The sequence below is a fragment of the Thamnophis sirtalis genome, unplaced genomic scaffold (genome assembly GCF_051295495.1).
Source record: "Thamnophis sirtalis isolate CommonGarterSnake01/CBP01778 unplaced genomic scaffold, rThaSir2_p1.2 scaffold_3, whole genome shotgun sequence".
Lineage (NCBI taxonomy): Eukaryota > Metazoa > Chordata > Lepidosauria > Squamata > Natricidae > Thamnophis > Thamnophis sirtalis.
Genome location: NW_028261383.1, coordinates 68,509,756 through 68,534,330, shown reverse-complemented (window position 1 = coordinate 68,534,330; position 24,575 = coordinate 68,509,756). Strand labels below are relative to the sequence as shown.

Genomic DNA, 24,575 nt, shown 5'->3' with positions numbered 1-24,575 from the left:
TCCATCAATGGGAAGTTCTTCTTTAGATTGAAATGTTTCTCCTAAAGTTCCCACCAAGTTTCACCCACTCAGCTGTTTCAAATTTCATCTCTTGTGGATCTCTTCCACAAGAGATCTTTGATCTAGCTAAGAAATTAAACTGGTGGAATGGGGAAATACATGTTTATAGATTCTTCTTTTCTGCTATAAATCTCTGTTACCAATCCCAAAACATTTTTTTACAAATGTTCAATTTTTTTTTACAAATTTGTTGGATTTTGTAGGCTTCCAGTCTGTCTGAAAAACAGCTTCCTTACTATTTCTTATTTCCCATGCAAAAAGGGATGTGCAGCCACGAAGGATGATAATTATGCAGTACATACTATTTTTAATTTGAAGAGTATTTAGTCTTATATAAGATACTCTATATCCTTCAGTCTAATTTTATGTATCCATCAGCCTAATATTTTTATGATGGAATGAAGTAGAGCGTTGTAAAGGGAGAAGAGAAGAAGAAAAAGATGATTCTTGAAAGCAGAGATGACAATATCCATTATGGTATTTGTTTTCAAAATATTAACTCTTGATGAAGTAAGGCCGAGAACAATATTAATAACAAAGATTCATTAAGACTTACAATTATTGAAAAGGTAGACCTAAAGAAAAAAAGACCATCAACAAAATTGATTGACTTGATTGCAATAACAGTGATGGGTATATTAAACCATGTTGAAAGACCTGAAGAATTAAGTTGGGGACCTGGGTAAACAGAAACCTATCCATGTGGCTGCTAAAGTTAACACCAACTTGATGGCACTTCATCACCAGAACTTAGAAAAAAAGTTATATAATTGCCATCAAAAAATGAGTATGCATTTCAGAAATTACTTTAGATTTTTACTCTTTTACTAGATATTGATGTAATTTTGTTGTTTGAGAACTTTATGCGAGGTTATAGACAAATAGAAAAAGTACCTTTCACAGCTCTGTGACAGTGACTGCTGTTTCTCCAGTACGGCTTGCTCCTATATTATAAAGAAGAAATAATTATTTAATCAAAATTTGTTACATTTTGACGATTGAGATAAGGGTATAGCCATTTTCACTTTATCAACAAACCGAGCTATTTTGAGCATTTGAAGACTTTAGAAATATGTAGAGGCCATGTTTATGCCAACAGTCCAAATGATCTTTTGGAGCAGAATTTCTCTGAGCAAATTACTAGATACATTGACCCTGATGCTATTTTCCCAATGAGAATTCTCATGTACTGCTCCTGGTAAAAAAATGTGAGGAGGCAATATCTGGAGAATCAGGTTTTATTGAAAATCTAACAAACGTTCAGCCCTCTTCATAGGTATAAATGTCCATATATTTTCTTTTTCTTCCTAGCATTTTCCTGCAAGTGCAGAGACCACTTTTCTTTTGATCAATTGCGTGTTGATTCATTGGTTGAAACAGGAATTGCTAAATCAGCTTTTTGGTCAAGCCTGACATTGTGGGCTGAGTGGGCTGGCTCAAAATCACCCAGCCAGTTTTCATGCCTAAATCAAAAGTAGAACTCAATCTCCCGATTTCTAGGCTGGTGCCTTACCCACTATACCAGTGGTTCCCAATCTTTTTTTGGCCATGCCTCACCTAAACATCTTTAAAATCCTGATGCTCCTGTGATATACAATTCTTACTTTACTCAAAAAGTGAATTCTACTCATGTGGAGGAAGCCTAAAACACCATTAACTTGGTTTAAACAAGGTTCAAACTGAGCCCATTAAAAATCAAATTTCCCCCCTGTGGGGCGTGGACCCCATATAGGGAACCATTGCACTGGACCAAAGTGACTCTCATGAGTGTCCACATACTGCAGTGCATGTATTATTGCTATCTGGAAAAATCGAAACTCCAAGTCAACAAAAGTTAAGGGCAAGAAAAGATGTGGGAAAAAAACAAATACAGGAATAAAAATGATTTCAAAGTACTCAAGTTTGGAGACAGTGAAGTAAACAGAAAATAAAGTGAGTTTGGAGGATGCACCCATGAAATTGGAATACAGCTCTTTTAACTTGATTAATGATTTTTGTTATAGTTAGTAGCATTTGAAAACACATACCATCTCTTGAGGAGGTTCTGAAGCTACTGGGACAGCTGGACATGTAGTTGGAACCTGCTGGCCAGGAATTTGGTGACTCTCTGACTGAGATTGCGGGTAAGCAGAACACTGAAGGGGCAATCCATGATCTGCCAACATTGCTGAATTGGTTGTGCCAAGATTGCTTTGTGAAAGTCCATCTGAAGCAATGCAGGGCAGCATTGTTTCAGGCTGCAATTGCAATGGTGGTGATATAATGCCAGAAGCCTGCACTGGCAATGCAGGTATATGGGTTCCAATATCCACAGTGTACTGAGGATGTCCAATAAACTGTTCAAAAAAATCAAAACAGTAATTAGTCTAAATTCTGTTAAAGTTCAGTAGCTAAATCTACATTATTAAAAATAGCTCCTTGTTATACTGCAATGAAATGGGAGGGAGGGATGATTACTCTGCATACACAAATTATGATTTCATGGATGTGTGAAATGCAAGCAAGTGGAATTTGGTCACCACAACTATTGATTATTAGGATCTCATTTTTTTATCTCATTGGTAATGTCTTATAATGAATATGTACATAACTGAATTGGCACATCAAGTTTATAGATATTTACAGTTACAGTATGAAACAGCAGCTGTACATTTATATATATACCTAAATACCCATTAGGGTAAATTGAACTGAAGAATGGTAACAATACAATACAATAGCAGAGTTGGAAGGGACTTTGGAAGTCTTCTAGTCCAACCCTCTGCCTAGGCAGGAAACCCTATACCATCTCAGACAAATGGCTATTCAACATCTTAAAGACTTCCAGTGTTGAGGCATTCACAACTTCTGGAGGCAAGCTGTTCCACTGATTAATTGTTCTAACTGTCAGGAAATTTCTCCTCAGTTCTAAGTTGCTTCTCTCCTTGATTAATTTCCACCCTCAGGTGCATTGGAGAATAGTTGTTAGACTCCTCCTTCTTTGTGGCAACCCCTGAGATATTGGAACACTGGTATCATGTCTCCCCTAGTCCTTCTTTTCATTAAACTAGACATGCCCAGTTCCTGCAACCGTTCTTCATGTTTTAGCATCCAGTACCCTAATCATCTTTGTTGCTCTTCTTTCTAGAGCAGTGGCCCACAACCTTTTGGGCACTAAGGACCGGTTCTGTAGTTTTGTGTGGTACCTGAATCCCATGGATGGGGCTTCCCTTGTTTGCACAGCCTGGTTTTCACTCTTTCTAGAGTCTCCACATCTTTTATACAACGTGGCGACCAAAACTGAATGCAGTATTCCAAGTGTGGCCTTACCAAGGCATTATAAAGTGGTATTAACACTTCACATGATCTTGATTCTATCTCTGTTTATGCAGCCCTGAACTGTGTTGGCTTTTTTGGCAGCTGCTGCACACTGCTGGCTCATATTTAAATGGTTGTCCACTAGGATTCTAAGATCCCTTTCATAGTTACTACTGTTGAGCAAGGTATTACCTATACTGTACCTGTGCATTTTGTTTTTCTTGCCTAAATGTAGAACTTTACTTTTAACTACTTATTAGAGAATATAAATAATTCATACAAAAGAACATTGGCTGTCCAAAAGAGTCCAAGTTAAGTATAGCTTCATTTCAAGCCTTATTTCAGTAAATTGAGGTAATATTTAAATCAAACTGAGTAAATATGGATTGTTTTATGCAAATTTATGCAAAGAGATAGCACTTCAAATGTTTACCTGAGACCAAACAGAGCAATTCAATTCCATCTATTTCATAATTATGATCGTGGATTATGTCATACTATTTACCTGTACAATTAAACTTCAAATTAAATTAAACTTTCAGGATTAATTTTTTGCATATGTTTAGAATATGTCAATAATCTTTGCCATAAAGACTATATCTATATAGCAGCTATAAGATTATTTTTATAAAAATGATAAATGAGATTTCTTTCATTTATCTCTATCATTATGGAGATTTTTATTCTTGCTCAATCTATAGTTACTAAATCAAGCTTTACCTGTAGAGGAAACTGAAGAAGAGATGTAATATAGAAACAAATAGAGAAGGCAACAGCAGCAAAGGAAATCATAGAAGAAAAAGAAAATTACTTTTAGTACTACATAAATTATTATTGTGCATATATTATATGTTAGCCAGTTTTGGCTGCAGTGGGATATAAATGTTATATATAAACAACACATTCTGCTAGAGAGAAGTTCCCTGAGAATAGGTTCCAGCATGAATCCAAAAGCCCAGAAGACTAAACCTCTGGTCACAGTGACTGATCCAGATTAGATCCTGCAATATAATTTTTGTCTGTTTTTCCTACCTACCTACCTAAGCAGGTTATACCATATAGAGGAAATATGACAAATATTTAGTGACTTGAATCATTTTATATGATACCAGCAAATTTCCATGATTTTTGTTGGGTGTTAAGTGAACAATTACAGTAATAGGAACCATTGATATGAGTTAAATGGAGCCAGCTTGAATTTCCTTATTTTTCATCATTTGGGGTAAGGTATAAAGTATCTGTGTAGATTTTCAATAACGCCTCCAGATCCCATTTGATAACCTTACAGTCTGAATCAAAACTGATACAGGACATCAGTAAAAGATATCTCAAATACTTGGAAGAACCACATTGGATGGTACAATTAATATTGAAGCCAGTGAGAATAAATATTATTGATTCATTGGAGGTTAGACTAGGACCAGGTGAATACGAATTCTTCACAAACAATTTTATGTACCAAATATGTAGCTAAAAATAAAGATGTAATACAGTAAAGTTGCGTGTACAGAACAAGTATGAGATGGAATGTGGTGGCTTTTAAGGTGGTAGATGACAAATGATAAAATCTATGATTTCTTATAACATTTCTGTTTAAAAGAAGTATTCAATCTTTTTATAAATTATTTTCTTCTGTTGCATTACCTTACCTTATAATATTTTATAAATATTTAAAATTAGAAGCTTCTATTCTCCTAAACTTGAAAAAAATGTATACTCTCTCTCACACACATACACACACACCTGTACACATACGGTATATAGATATATATGTATCTTCAACCATTGTTTAAATATGTAATTGTGAGAAGAAGGTATTTATTACCATTAAATATTTTTAAATTGTTCTAAAATTCTTCTTTATGAAATAAATATCTACTTTTAAAGAAACAGGCATGCACTTAAAATAACACTATTCTACAAACCTACTTATAAGTGATTTACTTTCATTAAGAAATTATTATTTTATACTCTGACTGCAGTGACATATTGGAAAACACTAACTGTTATTGTAAATTAAAAGTGTTTTTCACGTCTGAAAAGAAATAATGTCACCTCCTGGGACAGAAATTTCTACTTAAGGCACCTTAAGCATTCTTTATCCTCTGACATTTGCTTTTCAAGCTGCCCTTTGTATTTAGTGTTTCACTATCCTAATCAATTCATTTTTAAGGCTTCGGTTTCATTATCTTATCTTGATGGGCAAATGTCTTCCAAATGTCTTTAAAATTTGAACTATCTAAGGAGATAACACTTGGAGAGCTACTCTTATGATCTAAACCCATGAAAATCCAATGTCAAATAGATTACCTGATTACCAGCCCCAGAAGCAGACATAGCCTGTTCTGAAGGCTGAATTAGGCTTGGCTGAAGTGACTGTGGAAGTGAAGACAGCATCTGTTGCTGCTGTTGTGAAACTGCTTGCATATTCTGGGTGTGGAGGGGAGAAGACATAGCTTCGTTCTGTATTATCTGCTGGAGGGTTGCCTGGTATATTTGTTGTTGGGAGAGCTGGGCTGCCGCATGATGTGTTGGTAAAGCTGACACTCCCGGCGGAGGCATAGGAAGTAATGGTACTGGAGCAGCCGGCATATTTGGCACAATTGTTTGGCAGGGTAAGACCAAGGGAGCCACATTAGCATGAGGAAGGTTGACTGCTTGCATGGGGAGGGCAGGGGAATTTGATGACAGTGGCAGAGCTGAGTTCACAGGTATTATCACAGCTGAAGGAAAATATTGAGAAGGAGCAGGGGTGGGGGGCATATTTGCAGCAGGTATATCAGACAGGTTTGAAGGATGACTGTCAAGTCCTGTCAGAGGGGTGACTGCAGGAATGATGGGAAACTGAGGAATCTGGAAGAAAATATAATATTATATAAATCGCAAGAGAATTCCAAGATGACATTTAATCAATTCATTTGCTATATATTAATGAAATGATTCCACCTTTTAAAGCAACCCAGAGTATTTGGAGTTGGGTAGTGCCTGAATTGTATCGATCAATAAAATGAAAAATGGTTTCCATTCATTTTTTTCATGAGTGTAAATTGTTCCAGAATAAGCGCAGGATAGGCTTTCAAAGCAACTGCATGTTAACAGACCAATCCAAAAATTAATAAAACAGAAATATATAAAGCATGCAGTAATCTATTAATAATCACTCACTGCATGTCTAGAAACACTTTAGGCAAATATCTGGCAGGCACAAATAGTATCTGATTTGGTATGCATGGAGCCTCTGTCTGTACTCACCAGTAGAGTATTATGTCCTTATGTAGCTGTTCACTCAACTAATAAGCTACTCCATGCATAAGCACAAATATTTCATCTACACTAAAACTGCTATACTTTCAAAGTTTCTATTATATTGCATGCAACCTAGTGTCTTAAATTGAACTCGTGATGATTTTGAATAATGTGTTGCTGGACTAATAAATGGTAAAATTCAGCAATATTCAGAATGCAGATTAAGTGTGCATTGGAATTAGTGGGGGAAAAAATCCCAATGCAAAGGATATGATGCTGCAGGAAGTAAGTATGTCAAGGTTCAAGAGTGGGTAAGAACAACTTATTATGTCTGGAGGAGCAATAGAGAGAATGTATGAGCTTAGCAAGCATAACAAATGAGATTCAGGCTGGGAGGAGCATATTAAAAAGGATAAACCGGAATACATTATCAAAAGTAAAAACAAGCATTTAAATAATTCCAATTATTTAAAGCAGGAAAGCAGCTGTAAGTGTATATAAATGATGCTATTCACAATACAAATAAGTAAGCATAACAACGTTCAACATTATACAATTTTGACAAAACCATTATTTAATATAAATTCATTGATATCATCTTATAGCTTTAATTTGAGATATTAGTTTCACTCATTATAACCATACAAAATAATTTGCATATTAATTTTGACTTCATCATTAAAAGTAAGGCTAACCTTCTGTTATTAAGATATTGGGATTTAAAAAAGGATTTTTCTGCAATTAAAGTTACCGGGATAATTAAAATGCATTTGTATTAGACTTACTTAACTGAGTTCTTAGAACTACACCATATCATAGACCAGCTTTTTCGAACTTGGTCATCTCTAGATGTATGTGAATGGCAATTCCAAAATTTCCAAGAAACTTGGGACTTCTGGAAGCTGCAATCCTCTCCTATCTTTTATACCTCAGATGGATAAACATATAGCTAGTAATTTATAAGATATGTGATGTTTTGACAATATCCATGTCTTTATTGAATATGATCAGATTTTACAACAAACATCCTGCTTGTGAAAACCCTTATTTCGTTCAATGCAATCATAGTTGGAGCTTGTATCTGTCCGTATACTCCAATACTTTGTATCTGTAGTTGCCCAATAGCTACAGCGAAGTGTCAAAACACGGAGAGCATCACATATTTTTTGAGGTTTCTGGGAGGGCTCATTTGGGCAAATGTGATTGCACAATTACAGGAAGATCAAAGTACAAACAAAGAATCCCCCCCCCCAATAAAGCTACAAAGCGACAGCTGGAAAGAAAGAGAGGAATCATTTGCACTAAGGGTAAAGTCTGAAGAGAAAAGGGGATGGGCAATTGAAAAAAGTAATCTCTGAATGTTCAGTTTATTGTGTTCTGAAAATCTTAATCGGGACTCACTTGTGGAGCTATTTAGGCATTTATGTTAGAACTGGGGGCAGGAATAATTGAATCAAAAATATTTGTATGATATCATTGTATGGCATCTCTATAATGCCTTGGTAAGACCACACTTGGAATCCTTTATCCAGCTTTGGTTGCCACAATGTGAAAAAGAAGTTGAAAGTCTAGAAAAGGGGTCCCCAACCTCAGGTCCATGGACTGGCAGTGATCCACGGTATGCCAGAAACTGGGCCATGCAAACAAGGGAAGCCCCATCCACGGGATTCAGGTAGCACACAAAACCACAGAACCGGTCCCTAGTGCCCAAAAGGTTGGGGGCCACTGCTCTAGAAAGAAGAGCAACAAAGATGATTAGGGCACTGGAGGCTAAAACATATGAAGAACAGTTTCAGGAACTGGGAAGGTCTAGTTTAATGAAAAGGACTAGGGGAGACATAATAGCAGTGTTCCAATATCTCACAAAGAAGAGGGAGTCAAGCTATTCTCCAAACCACCTGAGGATAGAACAAGAAGCAATGGGTGGAAACTAATCAAGGAGAGAAGCAACTTAAAACTAAGGAGAAATTTCCTGACAAAACAATTAATCAGTGGAACAACTTGCCTCCACAAGTTGTGAATACTCAAGCACTGGACGTTTTTAAGAAGAGATTGGACAACGATTTATCTGAAATGGTATAGGGTTTCCTGCCTGATCAGGTGGGTTGGACTAGAAGACCTCCAAGGTTCCTTCCAACTCTGTTATTCTGTTATCTTGCAGTTGTCAATCTGAGGTTTTCTTATTATATGAAAGGACTTAACAAATAGGGATTGCAGAAGAAGAATCACACATTCTGCTTTATCTCTTATTATTTATCTGATACCAGATTGCACTACAAGTCTATAATTAAACTGTTATAGCCTCATCTGCCATCTATTGTTTTTCCTGAAAAACAAAGGAAGTAAAATTAAAACTGGAATAAATAGTAGAGGAAAATACATTAAAAACAGAAGAAATAAAAGCGTGAAGAAGCCCCAAAATACATCAGATGGCAAGATTCTTTAGGAAACTATGTCAACTGAAATGGGCCAGGGGAGTTCTATTTCTTTACACCAAGTAGCAGAGGCGGCATAGGAAAAATAAAGATAACCACCAAAAAGAAAAGATTGCTGGATTTCTAAATGGCAAAGAAGGGGGAGGAGGAGGGAAAGAGCACCTTTCCAGAATGAGAAAAAGGGGTAGTGTGTTTCACCATCTGATCCAGCTAGGGGAGAGCCAAGTAAGGATGGAAGGGAAGAGAACTGGGTTGATGAGGGTTTGGAGAATGTAAAGTTTGGAAATGCATGATTGCATTGGGTGCAGATCCCAGGTATTGTATTTGATTGCCCATGGTGAAGAGATGGTTATTTTGCACAATTGGGGAGTATGAGCTAAGTACGTAGCTGAGGGCTGTGATTCCCAAGCTTGGTATTTTTAAGATATGTAGACTTTAGCTCCCAGAATTATTAAAGTTGCCAAAATTGAGACACTCTGGCTAAGGAGGTTGAGAAACTCTGGCTAAGGGAGGCAGAGATAGGGGGAGAAAATTAGTAGGACCAAGCAGGGGCAAATATAAAAGAAGACTGGTGGTGGGGGAAGAGACACCCCAGGAGAAAAAGGATCGGAGATGTGTACTTCCATGGCAAAATCACAACACATGAGCCAGACAACTGCATGACTGAGCATTGTGGGCTCATGTTGATTATTTTAAATGTCAGCCGACAATAAACTTAGTCTCATAAATGATTTAATTGTGATGAGAGGACAGACCAGGCATGAGCCACTGAAGAAGAAAATTCAGCACCACTTAAAGAGATGCTGATCCATCTACTCCTCAAAAGGCCTGGATCAGATCCAATGGAAAATTCTTTTTTCCAACCTCTCCTTCTTTGGGAAGGTTGTGAAAAGTGATGGGGCTGCAGTTACAGAGAACACAAATTATCTCAAGTAATGTCAGTCCAGCTTCATGCTCAGCATGAATAAAAAAAACATGCTGGTTGCTGTCAGAATGACCTGAGCTGGATATGGACGGAGCAAATGTAACTGTCATTGTTTCCCTGGATCTTTTATTAGCCCTGGATATTGGACAAGATTCATCTGGGCAGGATATGAACGTCAGAATTGTGGTGATAGGTGGGGAAAAGTCTGGTTCTTTTTATGCTTCATTGTGGGATGCTACAGGACTCAGTCCTCTGTTCAACATCTACCTAAAATCCACTTAGAGAAATATATCGATTTGGATAATATGATATGAAGTTGCACATCTTCCACTGAGCAAAATGGATGAGGCAGATACCATGACCTGGTCAGATACTATAATCTCGGCTTGTGAGGATGCGGGTAAGATGACGTTTTCTCAGTTTCAGTTGGTGTTCAACCTGTACACTTACCTGGCATTAAAATGCATGGGGGACAGTGTTTCCTGCATTTGTTACATCTCATTTAGATGACTAAAAGCTATTTTATGTGGGACTGCTTTTGAAGGCCACACAGAAACTTCAGCATGTTTAATGCTTGTGGATTATTAGTTTTGATTCTGACAATGGATATTGTTGCCACATTAGTTATGAGCATGTTACTGAGTGCCATTTAAGCTGCTGGGTTTAATGACTTGGGGCTGGGTTTTAAAAGAATGCTATTCCTGATCAAATTTGCCTGGACAGTCTGAGAATATCTATTTGGGCATTCCAACCGACCAGAAGTTAAGATAGGAAGAGTCCTAAAGGTAGATTTCTATGTAGAGGCTCACTTTATACAAACTGCTCGCCTTCCAAGGCAGGTTATGAGGCAGGTCTTAAGGCCACCCAGAAAGATAATGATGTTGCCGTCATTTTTTATTATATTGTTAAAATTCCCTTTTTACAACCATGTAATCCCTTAATCAGTTGGAGTGACTGGATGGAGCTGAGCATTGACTGTCTGGATGCCCTTCAGGATGCCTAAGTGGAATTCGCAGATGATTTTTTTTCCTTTGTGACCTAGGGGAGAAACATCTGCCACTACCTAGGATTGAACTCTCAACTTCCCAAGTGGGAGGTGAGCATCTTCACTACTAGGCCACGAAGCCATTCATATTTTTATTATACTGTTATCATTACTATTATTATATGATAATAATTCAGCCAGTTTGGTATATGATTCAAGCACCAGGTTAGTAATGAAACAACTGAGAGTTTTGGTCCCGCCTTAGGCATAAAACCAGCTGGGGACCTTGGTCCAGTCACTCTCTCCTAGCTCTAAGAAAGAGGATATGGCAAACCACTTCTGAGAAACCTTGCCAAGAAAACTGGAGGGACTTGACCAGATAGCCTCTGAGAAAAAAAATGTATTACTGTAGTTATTATCTAGAATCCAAATTAATTTACTTGCTATTCATATTTCACAAACAATTTTTGTTATGAGACTTAGAGGCATTTTGGAAATAGGGTCAAAACATTTGATGGCTTCATAGAATTTTTTTTATTGCATGAGAATTTGTTTTAAAAAATATGGTAACCACCTGAATAAATGAATAAACTGAACTCCAAGCAAATTGTGTGAAGATTCTGACAATGATTATAAGCGATAGTGCTATATAAATACTTGTGCTCTAGTTCAAATGAAATACTAGACCACCCATTGCACAATTTAACAATATGTTGAACGAGCTTATGCTTTTGTACTCAGATTATGATTTGAACCAAAGGCCGAAGCTTCCAATATCTTAAGGAGCCATGATGGCACAGTGGTTAGAGTGCAGTACTGCAGACTATTTCTGCTGACTGCCAGCTGCCTGCAATTTGACAGTTCGAATCTCACCAGGCTCAAGGTTGACTCAGCCTTCCATCCTTCCAAGGTCAATAAAATGAGGACCCGAATATGGCAGTATGCTGACTCTGTAAACCGCTTTGAGGAGGCAGTAAAGCACTATAAAGCAGTATATAGGTCTAAGTGCTATAGCTATTAAAAAGCATGTTTTATTTATATAAACGATAAATATACAGACAGAGAAATTTGCCATCTGACTGCTTTATCTAGACAGGGCATGTTCTTTTCCCCTTTTAAAATTAAAATTTTCTTTTTCATTTGTCATTTTTTAAAATCTTCATCAAATTACTATTACTATGTAAATGACACAACACAGTTCTCATGTTCATGTCCTTTTTGTCCTAATATGAGGAAGTGATATATTAAATACTGGCATAGGCCTTCATGACTGGCATCAAAGGAGGAGTGATGAACTCTCAGGCTGAATGGTCATGATCTAGTTTTATTTTGTTCTAGCATTCATTTTGGCAACGGCTATGGCTAGCATCTTCAGACACTCTTTTGTGGTGTACCTCTTGGCACGGAGGCTGATTGGGTTCAGGTATCTGAACCGAGCAAGCTGCTCTCTGATGGTCCACATTATGGAAACCCAAGTTATGGAAGCCCAAGAAAGTTGGTTCTTGATTGGTTCCTCATCTCATTTGTCCATTGTGAAGAAATTGCAAGAGCTGGGCTGCTCTGAGCTAGTGGCATATTGTTTAAGTTTTCTGAATTTCTTATTTTATTTTTTAATTTATTATGGAAATAGGTAATAAAATAGCTAGATTAAATAATTAAATGTTGCAACAAAAGCCAATTGAGATATGAAAACATTTCCATGTTTCTAGAAACATGAACTCTCCATACCAAAATGAGGAAATCTTATTGAGTGCTACAAAGGACTTACTTGAGCAGGTGGAACTGGTGGAAGTGATTGCACAGGGGGAACCTGCAGAGGTCCCAGCGGTGCACTGGTAGCTGCCATATGAGAACTGGGCATTTGAAACTGGGACAATAGGTGAGTTGCAGGTTGCTGTACTGGGCACACGGGCTGGTTGCTGAGAACTTGTTGTAAAGGAGCTGGGCTTGAGATGGATTGCTGATGAATTAAAAAAAAGATCATATAAGTTTGCTATCAGTATGGATTGGAGAAGCAGTCATAGGCAAACACCAAACAATAAACAAACCTACTTCTTAAAAATACAGTTAATAGATTGAAAATCTACAAAGTGAACAGTCTGAATGGTTAAGAAAAAGGAAGTATATGTATGCAATTCCATTTTTCTGCTATATTCTGAAAAGATATCGGTTCCAGTTTTTAATGCCTTTCGGATGGCTGTGTCTTGGTATAATAATCATGTTTCCCATTTCTGAATTGGCAAACTATGACTACCAGTTTCACAAAAATGCCAAACTGTTAAATCAACATCAAATTGTAATCCAATATTCCGTTGTTGTTGTTGTTGTTGTTGTTGTTGTTGTTGTTGTTGTATTTTAATGTTTTACTGGCTTTTAGTGTGTTTGTAAGCTGCATACAAGTCAAATAAAATAAATAAATAAATAAAGAGTTTCAAAGCTGATTTGGATACATTTACTTATACAAATATATGCCCAAACTCAAACTAAACATTGCCCGAAAATGATGATATGCCCAGGGTTAGATACCTCTCCCTTTCTTATGATCATTTTCATCTACTGGTGAAATTAGTCCAATAAATTTTATTTATAAAATAATAACAATAACAACAACAAAACAATAATAAAGGGTGGCAGAAGAAAATGACCATTGTCAGACCAAGAGAATATATAATATAAATAACATTTTTAAAAATCCAAATAATGAGGTCAATCTCTTCTACTCAGAGGAACAAACTTAAAAGAGGTCAGAAATTAATCTTGAGTTTGCTATAGGGTGAAGAAAGAAATTAAAGCTTTCTCACTCTGTTGCCCTACAACCCACAGGGCAGATTTAAAACACCCTGCTGGTGGTTGTGGCAGCACAATCAAAGCCCTGCCCTTTGTACATGTGTGCAATGTCAATTGCAATACAAAAGGAGCATGGCTTCAATTATACCACAATTGCTTTCTTGTTTTGATACTTCACCACAGATGCTACTGTTGTCCTACTTGTTAATTTATTGCTGCACTCAAAATTTGCTAAGAAATCTTTTAATTACAGTATAAAATGGACAATCGGGTCTATAATACAAGTTACATAGTGGTTTTAAGCTTAACAGTTACCTAAAAGGCAAAAAGAGAGCTAGTTAAGGCAACAGGCTAGAAGACCTGAATCCTGCCTAAGGAAGAAAGTTACTGGTTGACCATGGGCCAATCACTCTCTTTTAGCCCTATGAAGGAAGCAGTGACACACTACTTTTGAACATCTTGCCAAAACAATCCGGCAGGAAGTTCTCCAGGAGTGTATTTTGAAGGTGTAGAGGGGAAAGGGAAGATAAAGGCAGAATATATCATTTCTCACCTGCTGGTTGACTAATACAGGCTGAGGCTGTCTCATCTGCACAGGGGCAACTGAGGTGGGATGGACAATAGGAAATGGAATTGCTGGTTCTGGATAGAGTTGTGGCCGTGGAGGCACAGCAGCAGTTGGACCCTGAACCACTGGAAGTCCAGGCTGGGAAGGTAGGAAGGAAGACGTTACTTTAGAAACTTATTGCCTATAAAAACTCTCCACAAAATACTTATCATTCTGTCAGTGCATAGTTGTTCAAAGTATTTAGTCAAGTAATTAATGTTAATAATTCAAATGAACTGAGTAGATATATTGCTATGACAATATCCATTAAAATAAAAATGTCCAGGGCACTGTAGGAATAACAGGATAAACACATGCATGCCCACCGAAGCACAATACAATTGAATGGCTATTGCATTATGGAAGAAGAAAACAATCTTGCAGCTATTTTTTTTAATACTCAGATTAAACTCATAGGATTTATAGGAAGAACAATATCTGTTCTTAATAAGAATGCATTTTTGAAAGTCTCCTGATGTTACTTTTCCTTCACAATTGAGCAGTTTCCAGAGATTAATATTTAAAACAAAAAGAACTTGTTTCCTACATTCTTAACAACTAGCTTTTAATAGGCAAAAATGTGAAGCGTTTCTGTAATCCTAGTAACTATGATCCACTTCCTTTGCATTTTTTTTCCTTTCCTGGACTAATTTTGGGTTTGCTTCCTGACATTGTAGAATCAGTATGATGGCAACAGCTATAGGTACTGCTTTGCATCAGAGGTAACTATTACTGGTTTAGCAAAGCCACAATGCAGTTTCTGCGGAAGCACATATGAGACATGTGTCATCTTTGTTACTGGAAAAATCAAAGGGTTATATTCACTAGCCTGTGGTTCTTTCCTGCCAGGATAGTCTATTCATTTTGCTGTTAATGTCACTATAACAGAAAATGGAGAAAAAATATGAATGTCTTCCCAAGTAACCTGTTTTAAATTGTGGAGTTCTTAGAACACAAACCACTTTTCATCTTCGAAAAATATTCTATCCTGAGGAGCTATAAAAGTACTAAGCAGAAGTCTTTTAACACAGCTGAAAAAATACCTGACCTCATCTATATATAGATGAAGAAATATGTCATTGACTATACAAATAGCAAGAAAGCATAACATGAAATAACTTTCAGAATCTGTATGTACAATGTTTCTAAAATAGATTTTCCACCCTTTTTGCTCCATCTATATCTATATCTATATCTCTATATATACAGTTGCAAGAAAAAGTATGTGAACCCCTTGGGATTACGTGGAGTTTTGCATGAATCGGTCATAAAATGTGCTCTGAACTTCATCTAAGTCACAATAAAAAAACACAGTCTGCTGAAAATAATACTACACAAACATTAGATGTTGCCATGGTTTAATTGCACATAACATGTAAACATTCACAGTGCAGGGAGGAAAAGGTATGTGAGCCCCTAGCCTAATGATTTCTCCAAGTGCTAATTGGAGCCAGGAGTGAGCCAACCTTGACTCCAATCAGTGTGATGATATTGGATGTGTTGCTGACAGCTGTCCTGCCCTTTAAAAATACACACCTGTTTTGGGTTTACTGGTTTCAAGAAGCACTGTCTGATGTGAACCATGCCTCGCAGAAAAGAGCTCTCAGAAGACCTACGATCAAGAATTATTTACTTGTATGAAGCTGGAAATGATTACAAAAGTATCTCCAAAAGCCTTGATGTTCATGTGTCCACGGTAATACAGACTGTCTACAAATGGAGAAAGTTTAGCACTGTTGCTACTCTCCCTAGGCATGGTCGTCCTGTAAAAATGACTGCAAAAGCACAGCGCAGAATGCTTCATGAGGTAAAGAAGAATCCTAGAGTGTCAGCTAAAGACCTACAGAAATCTCTGGCACATGCTAACATTTTTGTTGACACATCTACAATAAGGAAAACATTAAACAAGAATGGAGTACATGGGAGGACACCACGGAGGAAGCCATTGCTGTCCAAAAAAATATTGCAGCATGTTTGAAGTTTGCAAAAGAGCACCTGGATGTTCCACAGCACTACTGGCAAAATATACTGTGGACAGATGAAACCAAAATTGAGTTGTTTGGGAAAAACACACAATACTATGTGTGGAGAAAAAAAGGAACAGCACACCAACATCAAAACCTTATCCCCACTGTAAAACATGGAGGAGGGAGCATCATGATTTGGGGCTGCTTTGCTGCCTCAGGGCCTGGATGGATTGTTGTCATTGATGGGACAATGAATTCCAGTGTTTATCAAGACATTTTGCAGGAAAACGTACGACAATCTGTCCGCCAACTGAAGCTCCACAGAGGATGGGTGATGCAACAGGACAATGACCCAAAGCATACAAGTAATTCAACAAAAAATGGCTTCAATAGCACAGAATACGCCTTCTGGAGTGGCCCAGTCAGAGTCCTGACCTCAACCCGATTGAAATGCTGTGACATGACCTTAAGAGAGCGATTCACACCAGACATCCCAAGAATATTGCTACACTGAAACAGTTTTGTGAAGAGTGGTCCAAAATTACTCCAGATTGTTGTGCAGGTCTGATCTGCAACTACAGGAAATGTTTGGTTGATGTTATTGCTGCCAAAGGAGGGTGAACCAGTTATTAAGTCCAATGGTTCACATACTTTTCCCTCCCTGCACTGTGAATGTTTACATGTTATTTTCAATTAAACTATGGCAACATCTAATGTTTGTGTAGTATTATGTTCAGCAGACTGTGTTTTTCTATTGTTGTGACTTAGATGAAGTTCAGAGCACATTTTATGATCAATTCATGAAAAACTCCACATAATCCCAAGGGGTTCACATACTTTTCTTGCAACTATGTATCTATATCTGTGTCCTTATATATATATATATAATGGCTGTTGTGTGTCTGTGTATTCCAGCATAACTCTGTAATGCCTCAAGCAATTTCAACCAAACTTAGTACATAAATGACTTATTCTCTGGAAACAAATACTGTGGATATAAGACACCCCTTACACACCTCGGTGTGTGTGGTGTGTGTGTGTGTGTGTGTGTGTTCCAGCATAACTCTGGATTGCCTGGACTGCTGAAATGAAAAGGAATCAATTATATCTATAGTGAATTACTTTGACTTGACACTATAGATATAATTCGTTCCTTTTTCTGTCTAATACAGGGTTAGGATAAATAAATACCCAGGCAATGCTGGGTTATCAGCTAGTGTTACATAAAATAATAAATAAACAAACATATATATCTTTGTGACTCCATTCATATATCCTGTATGAACATGACCAAGAAAAATGGTTAGCTGAACAGACTTCTGAGGTTATGCAATTATTTAATCATTTTTCAAAATTCACATGTGAAAATTGAAGAAAGCCATACTTACTACTGAGGGTTGCTGGTAGGGCCCTATCTGCTGAAGACCATGTGGCAAAGTCTGGCTCTCACTGAGAGGTGGACTATAAACACGCTGAACAGCTGGAGGTATTGCATCAGGAATCGACGAGTAGATCACACTTTGCTGGCTACTCTGGGAGTCTGAGTACACAGTTGATCCTTGACCACTGTCGAATGTGCTATCGGCTGAAATATTGTTAATATTGATTTTTTTTTAAAAACGTGACTGGTTTTATAAACTGAAAACAATCAAAGCATTACTCATATTAGAGGGTACAAAGGCCACCCAATCTTACTCAAGATCTTAATTTGGAGCTTTGGAAATAGCTTATAATGTAAGGTTCAGGGTACTCCAGAAGTCAGTCAATATGAATCAATAATGAATCAGATCTGGTACATGATACATGGGAGGAAAAATCACTTATTTTTCCACAGTCAAAATTAGAAATTGATAAAGAGATTTACATAACTCTTCAACATGGCTGCAGGAAGGAACTGGGAATTTGTGTAATTGAAACCACTTAGCAACCCTTGCAGTAGATTGGCAGGGGATTCACTTCACTTTCCGAACAGCTTTAAAACCACAGGATGGGTTTTTTTTTTCTGTTTAAGTGTTAAATTTCAAAGATTGAAACAAAAGAATCTAAACCAAATCCATAAATATAAATGAGTTCTTCCCAATTATATCTAAATTGGGAGATGAGCCTGTGGGGAATATATAAAATGCAGACATGACGGACTGAAGAAATTTTGAAAAATTGGCTGTCTATATTTCTTTCTACCAACTTTCAAATTTTCATTAGAATTTATCACGATCTGCAGTCTAACCAACACTAACCAACATTTTCATAGGTAAATGTAACATTGAGAGCCTCTTTTGGTGTAGTGGTTAAGGCAGGAGGCTATGAGTTCTAGTCCCACTTTAGGCATATAGTCAGCTGGGTAATTTTGGGCCACTCTCTTTTAGCCCTAGGAAGAAGGCAAAAGGCTATTTCCAAAAAACTGCACAGATTGCATTGCCAAGAAAACTGCAGAGATTAGTTCAGACGTTGCCAGGAGTTAACTGACTCAAAGACATGCACACACAAAATGTAACATTGCTGTACAGCTAGTTCTAGACTTACAAGTTTGTTTAGTGACTGAAGTTACAACAGCACTGAAAAAAGTGATTTATGACCAGTTTTCACTCTTATTACTGTTGCAGCATCCCCAAAGTCATGTAATTAAAATTCATAAGCTTGACGATTAGTTCATATTTATGGTGGTTGCAGTGTCCTAGGGTCATGTGCAACCTTCTGTCAAGCAAAGTCAATGGGTAAGTCAGATTCACTTAACAATCATGTTACTAATTTAACAAAAGCGATTCACTTAACAAATGTGATGAAAAAAGTTGTAGAATGGGACAAAACTGACCTAACAAATTTCTCACTTAGCAACATAAATTCTGTGTTCAATTGTGGCTGTAAGTCGAGGACTACCTGCTATATTTCTACCAATTAGTTGTTAGTGAGTTTCAAAGGCTGATACTGCAAGCTCTTTATATCACAGTAGTAATTTGAGTTTTTTTATTAATTTATTGGATTTGTTTGCCATTCATCTTGCCTAGAGCGACTGTTGAGTTGCTTATATTAAAAGCCAATAAAACCATAAAATTTATATTTCTAATAACAGTATAAATTACAATTAAAAATATGGGGGGAAAGGGAACAGGATGCTTGGAGGGGGAGGGGGGATTTTTCTCTTAATACTTCAACCACCTCCAGTAGGATACACCCCCATTGAGCAGTCAGCATGAATTATTTGAGATTCTGGATATTTTTGTTTTCCTTCCAGGAGAGAATAATGAAGCACCACAGGATCACTGAAAGTGGCAAACATTAAAAAATGCCACTAGACAATATCTGAGTTTGCTAAAGTATATAAATGAACTTTAAAAAAAAATTTGTAAGTAAGGTTAAATGATGTGTACACTCCATATTATACCAAATAAAATAATTTGAACATTGTTTTACCTGTTTCTATACAGCAACAAATGATGTAAAAAGTATAAAGCACTGCTTCCTACTATTATTTAAGAATATTAAAAATATGTTGTGCATGGGTTACGTTTTGGGAAAATTCATTTCATTTGTCTTTGGAAGCCACATTTCTGGGTTTTTCAATCAATCTTTCACTGATGAAAATTTCACCCATGTCTACTTAATCATCTTTCCAAATTTAGAAAACAATAACGCCTTTCAATTTTACTCATCTAAGTTTATGGTGGGAGGGGGAGAGAGTTGGATACTTAATAATGTAGAGATGTTTATAGAATAGGAAAATATAATCTAATTATAGGAATCATCTAACCACAAAAATGAAGACAACTCTACAAAGCTGAAGCAGCAGTTGGAAGCCAAACTTGGATTCTGTTATCATCTGTTGTACACAGATGCTAAATTATTTATGTACATTTCTGCTGTATTTGAATATCACCAGCAGCATCAAGGAAATTATTTATAGGGCTTTTAGACTTAAAAACATTGTGCAATAATTGGAACAACATATGATACCGAAAATTTACAGTCCTGAAAGAACCAATTGAGAGTAGAAACTCAGAAAAAAAGATTATTTTTAAAACATTTCTGCACTATAAAAGAGACTTTAATTTTTATCTAATGCAATTAAAATATAATGTATATAGGTCTTCAAGCAGCAGCCCCAGAGTCTTTAAATATTTTTACTAACACAGCGTAAGAAAATTGTAATTGTAATCTTGACTAAACCTAGAACAGTATTTCCTCTGTCAAAATACGTATTGGCAAATTTCCATACACATTGAACATATGAGCATAATTAGCTTGTTTTAGAAGGAAAATTGAATACAGTTTAAAGAGTTGGCTATATTAACATGTCAGAAAATGGTCCTCTGTCAGAAAGACACATCCTCTGTCTTTCCATTTCTAGCAATGGTATGATCACCTGGAGGCAACATGGTTACTATAAAAAAGAAGGGAGGGGAGCCTTTACTTGTGACCTGGCAAGGTAACATCTCCTCTTAAATCGCAGGGAAATTTACTTCCTTCCAATGACTTTTCCCCCTACTTTAAAATTGTTGAATGACACAAATTCAATTAGGTACAATCCTAATCATAGTAACACAAACTGTTTATTGATTTCTTAGTAAATATTTATTGTTCGTTTATATATTTAGGATATATTTATTGTTCTTGTATATATTTAGTAAATATATTTAGCATATATTTATTTGTTCGTATCCATGCAACCAAAGCCCTGGCTGCAGTGGTGGGTTCTGGATTCCGTTCCAACCGATACGGGGTGTACCGCCTGCAACCCACTACTGCCTGGCTGCATCAGTCCATCAGAGTTAAAATTCTATAGAATTTTAGCATAGTAGGAAGAAGCTTATGCATATTAAGTTCCAACTGGTTAAGCCAACAAAAACAGAGGTGCTAATTCAGATAACTTATTAAGCAAATTATGTATTAAATACTTCATGTTTGATAATTATCCCCATCAGCCAGATGGAGCAGGAGCTATTAAAGACTCTGTATTAACATACCTATTCCTGTTAAACCAGAATCCTGAAGAGTTTTGGCTTACTGCAGTGTATAAACATGGCCAATGACATCCATTCTGAGCATCAGTGTATTTGTGGTATATCCTTATATACCAACACAGAACAGATACTAGACTTACATGCAAGTGAAGTGATGCTTGTGGGCAGATTTTGTTGAGAAAGATGCTGGTCCACTTCAGGCTCGTCTGGTTCTGATGGAATCTGTTGACCAGCATGAGAAGTGTGTATAATCAGAAGTGGTTGTGCTTGTGTGGCCTTCGTTTTTTCTAAGCTCTCAGGATCCCGATGATCTTCTGAATGCAACACAGGGCAAATCCTCTCTCTTCTCCATTGTATTAAGGCTACTCTGTCACGTATTGATTTTGCAATTATTTTGACATCACTTTCATGAAAGAATCCGGCATCAACCTGAAATAAAAGATTTTCAAGAATAAATCCATATTGTGATTGTGTTTTACATTGTTACACCCACTCCATATCCACTTTTAGTAACTGAGTAGAGAGTTACAGATTCTAAATCACCAGTCTGAGGTTTTGTATGTGTGTGGCTGATTAGTTTGCAGAAGTACTGCTTAAATTAAATATAGTAGACAGAACTCCAAGGTTTTCATTGATAAAATTATTTTCAAGAAGAGTACAAGTTGTATCTGAAACATTTTTTTTATAAAGCAGAGAAGCAATTGCAAAACTATGATCAATTGTCATAAATATTTTTATTAGTCACCATTCGCTATGAATAGTTATCTATATCACTGTTGGAGCTATTATAATTTAAATATTCCTAGAACTTTATGTAAAGTAAGTGGGGATATTTGTTTTAGTCCAAATGTAACAGATGGTGAAAGGGAGGGGGGCATTTTTAGGAACAATTAAAACCAGTCATAGTTGGCATCAAAATCATATAATCTCATTGTCTGCTTCATGAATAAACCAAGTAAGAAATTTCCCATTTGCAATGCAATTTGAAACAGAAACAATTTTTCAGGAAGAAGCTCCTATAGTATAGTTCAAGCATATAAATGCAGTTTTTCAAAATAATAGGCAGTGCATCCAAATACCCTGGTACAGTGGTTGCAACGCAATACTATATTGCAAACTAATTCTGCCCACAGTCTGGAGTATGATCCTGACCAGCTCAAGGTTGACTTAGCTTTCCACCCTTCCAAGGTAAAATGAGGATCCAGATTGTTGGGGAAAATATGCTGACTCTGTAAACTGCCCAGAAATTTCTGTAAAGCAGGGCCCCCCAAACTGTGGGCCGTGAGGAGATTGCAACCAGGCCATAAATATATGGTATATACTGTAACTTATTTTACTGCACAAAGAAAGAAAAATGGTTTAAATTCTACTCCAGATTCTTACCTAACGAGTGCCAATCAAAATTTTATCAGCTTCTGAAAGAATGTGTTTTGATGTTGAGGAAATTAAATATAAAATTACATATAAGCAAGATTCGTAACTTAAATTACTGTACTTCATTTCTGTGGATCCAATTATGGCTTTTGAAGATAATTTGTGCTGTATCTTTTGAATCAAATTTACTTTTCCAGGTTTGCCTCTGATGTCATTTGAAATTTACATTACATACACATACACATAGACAGAGAAAGAAAAGAAGAAGAAGAAGAAGAGGAAGAGGAAGAGGAGGAGGAGGAGGAGGAGGAAGGGAGGAAGGAAGGAAGGAAGGAAAAAGAGAGTGTCAAGAGAAGTTTATTTTACCATTTCTTGTGCAACATCATCAGGAGTTTCTTTCTCCAGTTCAAAAGTAAACTCAATGGCTCCATTATCTTTGGACTTCCCTTTCAATTTCTTAGCATCTTCTACCCAAAGTCTTAAGGCAATAGAGGATTTACTACCATCGTCTTCTTCTGCAAGCTCCACTCTCACCCCAGTATCCTCAGCAAAGAAGGCATGGCTTAATAAATCTTTAATTTCATATCTGGGAACAAAGAACACCACAGATGTTAAGTCCATTTTTCTCCTCTACTCTTTTAAGGACCAATTAGCTGTGCATTATTTCAATATTACTGTTGATAAAACACACATATGTTACACACATATATATATTAAGAGTATATTTATTAGAACTTCCTTGACACCTTATGTCTTTCTAAGTTTAATGAAAGAACAACTCAAAATTTGCTTTCAATATCTATAATATTTAACATAAAGGTTTTTAAATTACAGTAGCAAAATAGCAAGTGTTTCTAGAAGTGACGGCCAAATATGTGGTATAATACACATCACACCAATTGTTGATTAGTTTCTTTTATTTCAATTTCAATGGCTGCCCATTTGCCACTTGTGGCTAACAGAGTTAAAGCACTTACTATACCTTTTTTTCAAGTTTCTGTGTTTGTTTTGTACAATGTTCTTGAAAAAGATATGTTCATCTGAAACGTATCAGACCCAATTTATACTTTTTACATACTTTCCCCCTCACGTTTTTTTCTCCTTAATATACTTCTATGTACCATACATTTCTTTTTTATTGGTTCTACCCAACAATGGACATAGATAAACTATGCTGAAACTATCTTTTAGCATAGCATTCCTTGCATGTTAACTATCTAGCAATCAATGTTGGTATTGGATCTGTTTACATTAGAATGAGGTTCACTTATGATGAGCCACGAATTTGCATAATTCAGATGTAGTATTGCATATGAACTTCATTAAGGAAGCCTGAATGCAGCCAACATAACTAGACCTGATAGCAGGAATGGGTAGTAAATGTATTAAAAATCCAGATTGCTAGAAAACTAACCTACAAAACTAACCAATTAAAACAAGCAAAAAACCAATTAGATGTAGTTTGTAGTATTTTTTTAAAAAAAGATGTAAATCTTTCTAAAATCCAAATGAAAAATAACTAAACCATGCACCACTGCTGGCTGATCTGCTTTCTCTAGGAATGTGTGCAGCGGGATGGTGTACTCCTAGCTGCAGCTATTACCTAACATTTAGGTGAAAGTCAAATCAAGTTGTCAGGCTGACTATTAAAATGTTACACTCCGTACAAATCTGGCAGTAATGCAATATTTTTATTTGACTAGGCAATCCCTTAGTCAATACGCTCTCAGCTTTCACTTGCTAGTCCTCATCTAATCTTTTACAAATCCTAAGTATTGATTTAGGATTCCTATAACGTCTCTGAAATCTGATGGAAAATAATAAAGCTGGATATCACCAACATAATGATATCAGTTTCAACTGTCTGAATGATCTGCCTCTGTGATTAAGCTTCTTTTATTGAATCTGTTGTGTAAAACTTTGTACAGAGGTAT

General features: G+C 36.4%; 1 protein-coding gene across 16 annotated transcripts in view; it reads right to left on the bottom strand.

The window, feature by feature from the left end:
• WNK2 (WNK lysine deficient protein kinase 2) overlaps positions 1-24,575 on the bottom strand; it is a 110,960-nt gene that overhangs the window by 43,360 nt on the left and 43,025 nt on the right. For 13 of the 16 annotated variants that reach the window (XR_015695898.1, XM_087709072.1, XM_087709074.1 and 10 more), the window contains exons 7-15: positions 23,008-23,227; positions 21,408-21,696; positions 17,698-17,894; positions 14,289-14,441; positions 12,717-12,908; positions 5,668-6,210; positions 4,078-4,089; positions 2,088-2,396; positions 955-1,004 (exon numbers count right to left, since the gene is read on the bottom strand). Coding sequence is in view for 15 of the 16 variants with exons in the window: in XM_087709072.1 (XP_087565198.1) it covers positions 955-1,004; positions 2,088-2,396; positions 4,078-4,089; positions 5,668-6,210; positions 12,717-12,908; positions 14,289-14,441; positions 17,698-17,894; positions 21,408-21,696; positions 23,008-23,227 (1,965 nt within the window). In the remaining variant the exon portion in view is untranslated. The remainder of the gene's footprint in view (positions 1-954; positions 1,005-2,087; positions 2,397-4,077; positions 4,090-5,667; positions 6,211-12,716; positions 12,909-14,288; positions 14,442-17,697; positions 17,895-21,407; positions 21,697-23,007; positions 23,228-24,575) is intronic. The other 3 variants (XM_087709063.1, XM_087709065.1, XM_087709075.1) reach the window with 2 other exon arrangements.